The sequence below is a fragment of the Mesoplodon mirus genome (genome assembly GCF_964341445.2).
Source record: "Mesoplodon mirus genome assembly, chromosome: 15".
Classification (NCBI taxonomy): Eukaryota; Metazoa; Chordata; class Mammalia; order Artiodactyla; family Ziphiidae; genus Mesoplodon; species Mesoplodon mirus.
Genome location: NC_138991.1, coordinates 82364489 through 82377165, shown reverse-complemented (window position 1 = coordinate 82377165; position 12677 = coordinate 82364489). Strand labels below are relative to the sequence as shown.

At 45.1% G+C, this 12677-nt stretch overlaps 1 protein-coding gene across 4 annotated transcripts in view; it reads left to right on the top strand.

Moving 5' to 3' along the window:
• CYTH3 (cytohesin 3) overlaps window positions 1-12677 on the top strand; it is a 92234-nt gene that overhangs the window by 58836 nt on the left and 20721 nt on the right. For all 4 annotated transcript variants that reach the window (XR_014296023.1, XM_082643879.1, XM_082643878.1 and 1 more), the window contains exons 2-4: window positions 6888-6970; window positions 9219-9283; window positions 9741-9807. Coding sequence is in view for 3 of the 4 variants with exons in the window: in XM_082643879.1 (XP_082500005.1) it covers window positions 6888-6970; window positions 9219-9283; window positions 9741-9807 (215 nt within the window). In the remaining variant the exon portion in view is untranslated. The remainder of the gene's footprint in view (window positions 1-6887; window positions 6971-9218; window positions 9284-9740; window positions 9808-12677) is intronic.

The window sequence follows — 12677 nt, the reverse complement described above, 5'->3', positions numbered from 1 at the left end:
TTTTTCTTCCTCTTTCTCAGTTTGGGCATTTTGAACTCCATTTCCATTCCTTTGCTGCTTAGCCTAGACATTTTAATATGGATTCTTAGCTTGCCAGGTCAAAGTTAATTATGCAGGCCCTCCTCCTCAGAACTCTAAGAACTTCAGAGCAAGTTATTTCTCTTCCCATTTCCATGCTCGTGTTGCTGGCTACTTTTTATTCTATGCGACATTATCATCCTGTGTAGTCACTTTTTCTTTAGGTTTCCTTCTGTAAATCTGTGCCCATGATTCCCTCTGGTGTCCCGCCCCTCCCATCTTGGGTCTTTTCTCGTGACTGAAGTTCATTCTTCCAGAATTTCCCTTAATGATGGTGTGCTGTTGGCCAACTCTTGAGTTTTTGTTTGTCTAAAGGGGTATTTCACCTAATCCAGAGAAGGCTGGGAAAAGCATGCGTGTCCCCAGACAAAGAAAGATCACGAAGGAGGATGAGGGGAAGTGACAGGAGGTGACTGCTGAGTGGTCCACGGGGGCCAGGACCTCCCTGTCCTGTAGAAAGCCGGCCTCTCAGAGCGCCTCTCTCCCTGGACAGGGGACAGGCACACTCTGTCCTTCCTTGTCCCTGGTAGAAAGGCTGCCGCTGCAGTTTGGTCGCAGTGCTTTAGCGATCTGGAGCCTCCACTGACCTGGCCCCCAGTGTGGTTGACATACTGCTGGCCCTGTTAGCCATTTGGACTCAGCTTTATCACCTCACTGAAGGCATACAGTCCTTGAGTGGTGACCAGACCCAGAGGCACAGCTGCCGACGGCCACAGCCTGCCTTTATGTTCTTGGTATAACCATACTGCTTCGTAGTAGCTGGGAACTCATCCTGCTTTAACAGTTTAAGTCACCGGTTTTTGTAGTGTGCCAGGTGGATATTATTTGGGTTAAACCACACTCCAGTACAGAGTTCCCATTTAGTGAATTAACGGGACCAGAGGCCAAGCCCATGCTTTCCCAGCATTCTTAGTGTCCTATGGCATTGACCAAGACTCTGAAAAATACCATACAATAACAAAAAAGTTAGTATTGATTAGTAATCAAGGTAAAATTAAGGTTAAGTGACATCAGTTTCCATTAGGACTAGGTACCAAAAATATGCAGTTGTGAGTCATGTGCATGTGATTGTTTGAAACCCTGTTTTATCACCCATTGTCAAATTTGTTAAACTATCACATTTGACATTTAGTGACTAAAACAAGGTGAAGGTTTCTGGCCACAGTTCACATCTGTGGAACATTATCTTCCCCTAGGAGAACTGCTGATTAACTTTATAGAAGATCGTGTGTGTGTGTGTGTGTGTGTGTGTGTGCGCGTGTGTGTAAAATTTGTAAGGGAGTCATTTGATATTTATAGCAGTGAACCAAATTACAGCTTCTTGGTGGATTGGAATCTGTTAGGTAAATAGATTATTAATATAATTTGAAAATTAGAAAACACTTTGAGATAACATACCATTTGCTTATGCTTTGATGTCAGTATGTATGATAATCTCCCTTTTTCCATTGATTCTGATTTGCAAAATTTTCTGCATTTTGAAATCACTGAAGTGGAGGATTCATCTTATATTTGATGGGATCTTACATTTCATTAAACATCATAAAGTAATGATTCTCAGTTTCTTATTATATTTTTTGCATGCTTTACCTTAGTGGTTTATTTTAGTTTTTAAGTAGTAGTGCTTTTTAGATATTATATACCTTTAATTTATCAGTCTACTATCAAATAATATCACACCACTTCACATCCAGGGTAAGAACCTTGTAACAGTGTACTTTCATTTCTCCCCTCCCAGCCTTTGTGCTCTTTTACTTTTATGTGTGTCATCAACCCAACACACTTTTTGTTATTTTTGCTTTGAACAGTAGCAGTAAATCTTCTAAAGAGATTCACATCATGAGGGGAAAGTGTTTACTCACACAGTTACCATTTACAGTATTTTCCATTCTTCCATGTAGATACAGACTTTCATCTGGTATCTCTCCACCCCCCACCCCACCCCAGGGCTTTTAAAAAAATATATAAATTTATTTATTTATTTATTTATTTATTTTCGGCTGCACTGGGTCTTCGTTGCTGCGTGCAGGCTTTCTCTAGTTGCGGCGAGCGGGGGCTACTCTTGGTTGTGGTGCATGGGCTTCTCATTGCAGTGGCTTCTCTTGTTGCGGAGCACGGGCTCTTGGCACGGGGTCTCAGTAGTCATGGGTTGAAGGCTCTAGAGCACAGGCTCAGTAGTTGTGGCACATGGGCTTACTTGCTTCATGGCATGTGGGATCTTCCTGGACCAGGGCTTGAACCTGTGTCCCCTGCATTGGCAGGTGGATTGCTAACCACTGCGCCACCAGGGAAGTCCCCACCCCAGGACTTTTAAACATTTCTTATATACAGATCAACTAGTGATGAATTCTTTCAAGTTTTTAATGTCTGAAAATGATTTTGTTTCACCTTCCTTTTTGAAAGATACCTGGCAGGGTGTAGAACTGTGTCCGTTGTTTTAGTCATTTCAGACAGGAGGGTAAATCTATCCGTGTTACTTCGTCTTGGCTGAAAGCAGAACTTCCCACCTGAGTACTTTAATTAAATTCATACAAATCGTGAACCCCAAACAGACCTCCCACCCACAAGCCTTCATTCGTGGGAAACCAGTGCCTTCTTGAGAAAGGCAGGGGCCTGGGCTAAATTACACAAATTGCTTCTGATTCTTAATCTAAAACCTCTCTGGCAATACCTTTGTACTAAAATGGGGAATTTCTTGACATCTTTCCACATTGCTTTTCCCCTCTGAAAACATTTATATTTGTAGAAACCACACCTGCTGTGTTGCGGCTAACCCTCTCCGGTCATTCTGCAGATGAGAAACGGGCCCCAAGTGGTGAGGCTTAAGCAAGGCCCTTATCTCTGGAGAATCAGGAAGACCATGATCAGCTGCAGTGATTGCACTGAATTTCACCAGCAGGTTCCAGTTAACTTGCTTTTAAAAAAAAAAAGCTTTTATTGAGGTTGGAAGGAAATTTCTCATTGTATGCCCTTTTGTATGTTTTCAGAGAGAGAGTATGTATGTGTGTAATAACCATATCCATGTATAACTTTTTCAATTAAGAAAAATAAACCACTGGATTTCTTAGGAGAAAAAATAAATCAGCTGTAGACTTTCGTTTCATCTTACCTAACAATGTCAAGGTCACAAAATGTAGATGATAAAGTGAACCAAACCTTATTTTTGCCTTCATTGGGAGAAGACTGACTGCTGAGTTGTGGGAAACGTCTTGATAACTAAGAACACCTTCTCTGAACATGGCTTATCTTCCCATTTTTTTCCTATGGCACTTGCATGCGTGAAATTATCTGTGTGTGAGAGGATTATGTGGCTGCAAAGTTATCTTGAAGGCAGAGAAATGATAGAGTTTCACTGAATACCAGCAAAATGCTGGTATTCACCGTACATTCAGGGTGTTAAAAGAAATAGTAGGACATCAAGATATTTAAGTGACAGCTGTACAGAGATTGGTCCTGAGTATTTCATTATATACTTGTATTCTTTTTATTTATTCTTTTAAATGTGCCAGGAAACATTCCATTATTTTTCATTGATACTTTAGCCAAATACCCTGAAAAGGTGCTACTGGCCATTTATACTTGAAACTTTTTTTTTAACTTATGAAAAATTCCAGGACTTCCCTGGTGGCACAGTGGTTAAGAATCTGCCTGCCAATGCAGGGGACATGGGTTTGAGCCCTGGTCCAGGAAGATTCCACATGCCGTGGAGCAACTAAGCCCGAGCGCCACAACTACTGAAGCCCATGCGCCTAGAGCCCGTGCTCCACAACAAGAGAAGCCACTGCAATGAGAAGCCCCCTCACGACAACGAAGAGTAGCCCCCGCTCAATGCAACTAGAGAAAAGCCCGTGCGCAGCAACAAAGACCCAATTCAGCAATCAATCAATCAATCAATCAATCAATTCCAAGCCCTTAGAGTATAAAATAGGTAATGAATGCCCATATATCCATCAAATAGATTTAACACTTATCATTTTGCTTGATTAATTTTTTGCTGAACTATTTCAAAGTGAAGTCCAGATATAATAGTATTACAGCTCCTAAATTCTACAGTATGAATAAAGACTATTTTTTTAACATAATCACAATATCGTTATCCCACCTTACAATCCCACCTTACAGAATTTGTCTTTCTTTTAGACATGCAAATTCTGGTCAGAATTACGGGTAAAGTAAATGGTCAGTACTTTAACTCTTTAGGGCCTTAAAGGGATAGGAGAAGATGGACATTACTGAGAGAAAATCAAGGAAATCCATTAAAGATCATGAGTCTTGAGTTGAATCATTCTGATGTTTAGATTCACTTAAAAGGTACCTTCAATGTTATCAGCCAACCCTACTCATCATCAGGGTTGGAGGCGAGAAAACTGGAGGTGGGTTTTCTTAAACCAAAGTTTGTTGATGATTGAACTAGAGTGGCACCCTTTCAGACTCTTGTTTTCATATAGCTACATAGGAGAACTCAGCCGAACATTTTTTTTTTTTTAAATGAGGCCCCTTTTGGGAGCCCAGTCCGCACTGGACAGACTCGGTTTGACTCTTTGGGTGCATTTATTTTTTTCGTAACAGGATAGTGTCAACCAACTGGTTAGTTTTTGATTTCTGTCTATATTACAGTAAGGTGCTTGCTTGCTGGTAAGAGTAATTCCTTGGGAGGTTCAAGAATTGCACACTTGCTTCTTTATTTTACTGTGGCATTTGACGTTGTTGGGTTTTTCCCTCTTGAAATTCTCTCCTCTCTTGGTTTTGGATGCATCATTCTCTGCTGGTTCTCACATTTTCTCTTGATCTGGGTCTCCCCTCCCCACCCCACCCCATGCATGAATAAGAAGCCTCTGGAAGCCGCTAACAGCAGCTTTATGGTGAAGCTGACACTTTGGACTGTAGAATGGAAAGAGCGGGTCCCTGATGACACTCTGGAGCTGCTGGGCCCACCCGTAGCGTACTCTGGGACCTTGTGGATCTTTGGGTTTATCCTACTTGGAGTTCAAGCACCTGGGATGTGTATATTCATGTCTTTTATCAAATATGGAACATTTTAGCCAGTACTTCTTCAAATACTTTTTCTCTGTCACCAGGGAAAATCATTAGACATCTCTTGGCTTCAGTTTCCTCAGTTATAAAATTAAGATAATAATGACTGCTCTCAAAGTTATTTGGCAGTGGCAGGGGTAGGTGTTTGGTGGTGTGGTATAATTTCCTGCTGTGAATTTATAAACACATTTTCTATTTTTCTTCCTAAGAAATTGTGTAATATTTATTGCCTTTTGAATTTAAGCCTTTATTCTACTTGGAACCGATTAAAAATACGATGATAACCAGGAACTCAATTTCATTTTTTTACATGGAGATAACTGATGCAGCACGTAACATACATAGAAGAGTCTGCCCTCTCTCTCTGAGCTGCAATGTCAGTTGTGTTGTAAATCAAGTTTCTGTGAGTCTGTGTGTATTTTTCTGGCTACTGTCTTCTGGTTCATCAGTCCGTTTGTCTGTCCCTGCACCACGATCACGTTATCTTAATTTGTTTGTAGAAGCTCTACATGTTCTCTTGCTATTTACTCAGATTCTTAATCTTTTGTTTCTTTAAACAGATAAAAGAAATAGAAATTAAACACACGGTAGAGGATTATTAAAAGCTGTTTCTCTGAAAAGTTTAATGAGATAAAAGCCAATTCTAGCACAAGGAAAAGAGAATATAAACATAGTAGGAATGGAAAATACTGCAGAGGTTAATCATTAATGCAAGGATATTATGAACAACCCTGTCAATTAAAATTAAATGTCCGTGTCCCAGCCAACCTTTCCCCACTGCATTGACGTTCCCTAATAGCATTCTGAAATGTATTTCCTCACAAGCCAACCTTCTCAGAAAGAACCACTATCAAGAATGTGGTGTTGAGGGACTTCCCTGGTGGTGCAGTGGTTGAGAGTCCGCCTGCCGATGCAGGGGACATGGGTTCGTGCCCCAGTCCGGGAAGATCCCACATGCCGCGGAGCGGCTAGGCCCGTGAGCCATGGCCACTGAGCCTGCACGTCCTGGAGCCTGTGCTCCGCAACGGGAGAGGCCACCGCAGTGAGAGGCCCGTGTACCGCAAAAAAAAAAAAAAAAAAAAAAAAAAATGTGGTGTTGAGGGACTTCCCTGGTGACGCAGTGGTGAAGGATCCACCTGCCAATGCAGGGGACGTGGGTTTGATCCCTGGTCAGGGAACTAAGATCCCACATGCCGCAGAGCAACTAAGCCCACGTGCCACAACTAGCGAGCCCGTATGCCACAACTACAGAGCCCACATGCTCTGGAGCCCACACGCCACGACTAAGATCCAACGCAGCCAAAAGTAAATAAATATTTAAAAAAAACAACCTTCCATTAAAAAAAAAGGAATGTGGTGTTGATCATTTCTGTGCATTTATTTATGCTCTGCGTATGTATATGTCACCCCTCTGTGGAAGATGTCACCTACAGTGTATGTCTTCAGCCTGCTTTTATCTTCTTTTCATTTGTGGGTTTCATCTGTGTTGGAAGACTGAGTTCAGCCATTGTTAATTGTGTGGGATTCTGTTTCATAAATATACCACAGTTTATTCATTTTCTTATTAGTGGAAACTTAGGTTGTTTTTTTATTAAAACAGTGCTGCTACGAATATCTTACGTGTGGTCTGTAAGTGAGGGTTCCTTGGGATAATACCTACACACAGAATTGCTGGCTTGTACATATGCCCATCTTCAGCCTCACCAGAAGTCGGCAAATTGTTCTTTGGAGTAGCTGTTGTTTACTTGTTTAACTTGATTTTTTTTTTCTTTCAGTGCCTGAAGACCTCTCATTAGAAGAGAGAGAAGAACTTTTAGACATTCGTCGAAGAAAAAAGGAACTTATTGATGACATTGAGGTAAAAAAATGTCTTTTAGTTTTTGCTCTTAGGTAAAATTGTAAATCAGGTCATTTGCAGAGACGTGGATGGACCTAGATACCGTCATACAGAGTGAAGTAAGTCAGAAAGAGAAAAACAAATATCGTATATTAACGCATGTATGTGGAATCTAGAAAAATGGTGCAGATGATCTTATGGGCAAAGCAGAAATAGAGACACAGACGTAGAGAACAAACATATGGATACCAAGGGGGAGAGGGCGGGGGGTTGAATGAATTGGGAAATTGGGATTGACATATATACACTACCATAAAACAGATAGCCTACTGTATAGCACAGGGAGCTCTACTTGGTGCTCTGTGGTGACCTAAATGGGAAGGAAGTCCGAAAAAGAGGGGATATATGTATATGTATGGCTGACTCACTTTGATGTACAGCAGAAGCTGACATAGCAGTATAAAGCAACTATACTCCAATTAACAAAAAAAATGGATAAACAACAAGGTTCTACTGTAGAGCACAGGGAGCTATATTCAGTATCCTGTGATAAACCAGAATGGAAAAGAAAATGAAAAAGAATATATGTGTGTGTGTGTGTGTGTGTACGTGTATGTATGTACGTACCTGAATCACTTTGCTGTACAGCAGAAATTAACACAACATTGTAAATCAACTATACTTCAATAAATTTTTTAAACATTGTACATCAAGTAGCTTCATGAAAATGTAAACAAGTGGGTATTTAGTCTGCGTTTCTCCGGACCATACGGAGAGGCAGAGTGTGAGAGTCACCCAGGCTGGTGAAGCGGAGCTCGTGCCCACGGGGCGGCGTGGACTCACCGGAAGAGCAGTCATGCCTGGAGTCACGGGCGAGCGACGTGTGACTCCGCAGTCACGAAGGGTGTCTTCACACGGCAGTGGCGCCTGCACACGTGCTGCTCCCGGAAGTCTGTGGCGAGGCCCCGTTCGTCTGCCAGGGTCCCTGGCATGCTGCCTGGCACATTGTTGGCACTCAGGTGTCTTTTGAATAATGGACTAAACATGTATTGAGTTCTAGCTGTGCACCGAGCACCTACTAGCGGGTGGGAGTGGAGTGACGGACAGAACACAGGTAGCCACCCGTGCACCTTCCACACGTGTGTGCTCCGAGGACAGGGTGGAGGGGTCCCGTGGGAGACCCAGAGGAGTCAAGCCACCGTCTCCGAGTCGGAGCGTCTGTAATAGCTGCAGGAACGATGCAGAGCGGCAGCGCTCGCGGCTCCCGTCCGGGGCTTCCTCGGGAAATCGGCTGCACGTGTGGCTGCTCCCTGGAAGCTTCCTAACCGCTGTCCCGCCGAAGTCAGTGCGGCCTCCCCGGCCACTTGCTGCGGAACCGAGCCGTGTCCAGACAGTAGCTCCTTTCTAGGGGCTCACCGTTTGAGCCCAAAGTTTCTTAGCACCTGAGATCATAGGGTCTGAATAAAAATCTCTTTGTATTTGAGAGATAATTCATGAAACTTTTTCTTCTAAGGTTACCTGTCATTCTCAGAAAAATCAGATAACCCAGAACGCGTGCTTTGGTTGAAGAATAAGAACATATTGTAAGGCTAACGTTCCGATTTGGGTGTTAGTAATAATAGTGCCCATGGAGCCCTGTGTAGCTCCAACGACCTCACTTCTGAGTTGAGGACGCCGAGGCCCAGGAGGTCAGAGCTGTCTCAGCCAGTACGTGGTGGGGAGTCCGTCCCTGCTGGGGTCCTTGGCCTGTCTGAGGGCCCCAGGCAAGATCGTTGTCACCTCCTGGGCTCTGTCCACGGTGCCTCGTCTCATGTAAAGTGAGACGGTGGTTGGAGGCCCGATACTGACCTGAGTTTAAGCCTCGCCCCAGGTCTTCCCAAGAAGTCAGGTGCCGGCGAAGGCAGGTGGGCGTGTGTGGGTGACGTATGATGGGACTCATTGCTTTCCTTTTGCTGTTTGTATCTTTTTACACCTGTGATGTTCTCCCCAGGGTCCCTTCTTGATTTTACACACAAACACTCCAGGATCTTTCCACAGGACCCCTCTGCCTTCGTTCTGATGGGAGGTGGACAAACAGTAATTTTGTTTGCTCATGAGTCAGGGTGGCTCTAACTACGAGGCTCTCTGTGTCCATAAGCAGCGCTGGTTTCTCCATACCTGTGATGTCCCGATGAGACCTGAGGGGACCTTGCACCTGGGGGGCTAAAAGGTCTCTGAAGGTGGAGGCCCCCTCTCTCACCCCCACAACGCTTTCTTTCTTTCTCAACAGAGGCTGAAATATGAAATCGCGGAAGTGATGACGGAGATCGACAACCTCACGTCCGTGGAGGAGAGGTGAGCAGCTGTGGCTGCACCTTCAGGTCACCCTCCAGCCGAGCTCGTGACGCTGTGGTGGCCACGGCGGAGCGGGCTTTGGGGCTGGGCGGGGGGGAGCCTGTCGGGGCCTCTGGTCCTCCTTCTCCGCCCCCTCGCCTTCCCTGCTTCTCCCCTCCCCACGTGGTCCAGTTCACCATCAGGCCTTGTAGTTGAGGAAGCCGCACAGGCCCCTCAGAACACCCTGCCCAGACATGACCTTTCTGTGTAACAAGAAGCTCTGCTTTTGCTGAACAAGTTAGCAACTGTGAAACAAAAGAGCTGCAGTGGCCATACCTCTGCTGCTTCCACCTGGGCAGGGGGGCCTGGGGGCTTGTGCCCTTTCCTTTCCCGAGTTGTCCTCTTGGGAGGGGACGTGAGCTCCCGGTGCTTTGTGCAAACGTCCAGTAACGACTTCTTAATTCGTTCAAACGCACAGCAAAACTACTCAGAGGAACAAGCAGATAGCCATGGGAAGGAAGAAATTCAACATGGATCCCAAAAAGGTAAGAGGACATCTTCAGTTTTCTGGCCTGTGAGAGACGGATGGATGGATGGATTCATCGATTTTAAAGACGTGCTCCCTCGTGGACAAGGGTGGGCGGATACCTCGTAAAGACACTGCGTTGATGTTCAGTTTTACCACAAAGGGGGCTGCTGATGAGCGGGGGCAGCAGAAGTCCCTGGACCAGGAGGCCTTTCTTTGGGAAGTTCCGAGTCGGGGCTGGCCTCACAGGAGCTGCCCGACACTCAGTCAGGCCCCTTGGTTCCCCCAGGCCGAGCTTTTTGCTGGCCCTCAGGAGCCCCAGGCCAGGGAGTCACATGGCCCATCGGGGCAGAGATGGTAGATTTTATGGTCTAGGGGGTTAAAAGGTTCAAGGGAGAGGTCTTCCTTCCTTTCATTTACCTTAAAAAGAAGACATCTGTCTGAAAGACCAAGCGGCTCCAGATTTAAGCCAATATCTTGGTCTTTCCTCAAGTTGGATTTTCTAGGAAAGCACCCCCCAAGAAATGAAACCTGCAACATGTAGCATCTTGTTTTTGAGATCTGAGCTAAAGGACCTATTAGCTGAACCTATAAAGCTTTGTGGAACACATGGCTCAGCGTAACATCATTTTGGTTTTGAGAAGAGTGGACCTGATCAGCCGCTAAGGTTATGGTCTAGGACAGGAGAGGAGAGACGTGTCCACAGAGAGGTGGCCTCAGGCCCTCCCTGCCGGTGACTTCATTCCTCACTGGTCTTTTTTTGTTGTTGTTTGGTTGGTTGGTTGCACCAGATCTTAGTGGCGGCAGGTGGGCTCCTTAGTTGTGGCATGCGAACTCTTAGTTGTGGCATGCATGTGGGATCTAGTTCCCTGATCAGGGATCGAACCCTGGTTCGATCGGGCCTCCTGCATTGGGAGTGTGGAGTCTTATCCCCTGCCCCACCAGGGAAGTCCCCTCACTGGTCTTTAATTGGCGTTCACTTTTAACGTCTTCCTTGTTTTTCCTGGCATCTCTGTACTAATGACTTAATTATTTGTTCATTCGGCAAATGTTTGCTGATGGCTGGAATTACACTGCACAAGATCTCAGATCTGTAAATTTACATCTGTAGGTACAAGCACGGTTGCAGATGTTATTTAAAGATATATGTACCACTTTCCCTATTCAAGGTTTGCACATTTGGGTTTTGTCAAGATATTAGCAGGGCTGCAGTACAAGAGGGTCTCTGTTTAACTCGGGTACTCTGGCCACTGTGCAAGTTTTCCTGTTGCTTCCTAATTCTCTGCTTACAGGGTATAAATCAATCCCAGATTGTCAGTGAGAACAATTCAAATTGTGAACTTGGTAATGATTTGATACTTGGGATTAGTAACAGTCTTTTTTTTTTTTTTTTTTTTAGAAGTTGAGTTTATGGAGTAGAATTATCAGCAGATGTAATAAGCATTGGAAGCATCTCAGGAGAGAGACGGTCTAACAAGAGGAAGTTTTAAAAACTGGGCCTTAAATTTTCAAGTGCAGCGCAGGGTAGCACGCCCTTCAGTTCGCGGAGAGATTCAGATCTTCTCTCGAAACAGACAAATAAGTACTTGCGTTGAGTGGTGCCTGAAGTCCCCACCGTCAGGGTCTTGCCTCTTGTCTTATTTTACATACACTGTGCATCAGATTTACAATAATAACGGCTACCGTTTATTGAGAAGTAACTCTGTCAGGAGCTGTGCTAAGGAAGCACATGGCCTGGCAGACTTTAGTCCCTACGACGACCTCCTGAGGTTGGTTCCTGTGTTACCTCCTGTGTCACACTTGGGGAGCGGCCAAGGAGCACAGAACCCGACGCTGAGACTCATGCCTGTAACTGTGGTGCTTCCTGGGCTTTGGCAGACTCTGGTTCGTAGGTGGCCTTGAGCCCAGCCTAGGCGGCCCAGGCCCCTCGCCAGCCCTGTGGTATCTGCTGACCCGTCTTGGACATGGGTGTTTCATCTGCTGTGCCTGGGCTGTGGCGCATTGCACCACAGGCTTCGTCTTGTGTTACTATTCACCTAAAAGAGTTTTTGAAATATTAATCCTTGGTTCCATTTGACAACTTACTTGTAATTACGTTGTGCGATAAAAGCACTTGACACATTTAGTCTGCATGTTTGCTTTTTCTGGGAATAATTATCAAAATTCTCTGGTTTTGTAGACTTGGTTTTCAGCACTTGCAGTCAATGCCAGCCGCCATAACAAAATACTGTACACTGGGTGCCTTAAGCCACAGATTAATTTTGCTCACAGTTCTGGAGGCTGGACGTCCAAGATTATGGTGAGGTTCTGGTGAGGACCCTCTCCCTGGCTTGCAGACGGCTGTCCAGGAGCTGTGTCCTCACATGGCAGGGAGGGGGCAGGCTCGCCGGCATCTCTGCTTATAAGGACACTGATCCCATCAGCCCAGGGCTCTGCCCAGATGACCTCATCGAACCCAGATCACCTCCCAGAGGGCCCACCTCCTGATACCATCACATCGGGGATTAGGACTTCAGTGTAGGCATTTTCAGGGGACACATGCGTTCAGTCTGTAACAAGACTGGATGATCTCACAATTCAAACTTGTATCTCCGCTGTGGCCCAGGCCCCTATTAGACCACGTGATGTTGTGAAACGCGAGGCTCTTGTCACAGTGGATTTGTTCTTTCAGGCCAGGAGGAGGATTTAAGTCCCAGAGCGCTAACACACTGAGCAAGAAGCTTTGGCTTGTTCGGGTACGTGGATACCCAGGAGTAGCACTTGGGTTTATAAATACAGAAGAGAGATGGTTGATGAGATCAAGGAAGCTGAAAACACTCGGCAGACTCTCGCTTTTATTCCCAACTTCCTAGAAGTGCCTTTAAAAACATAATACATAAATGTGCAACA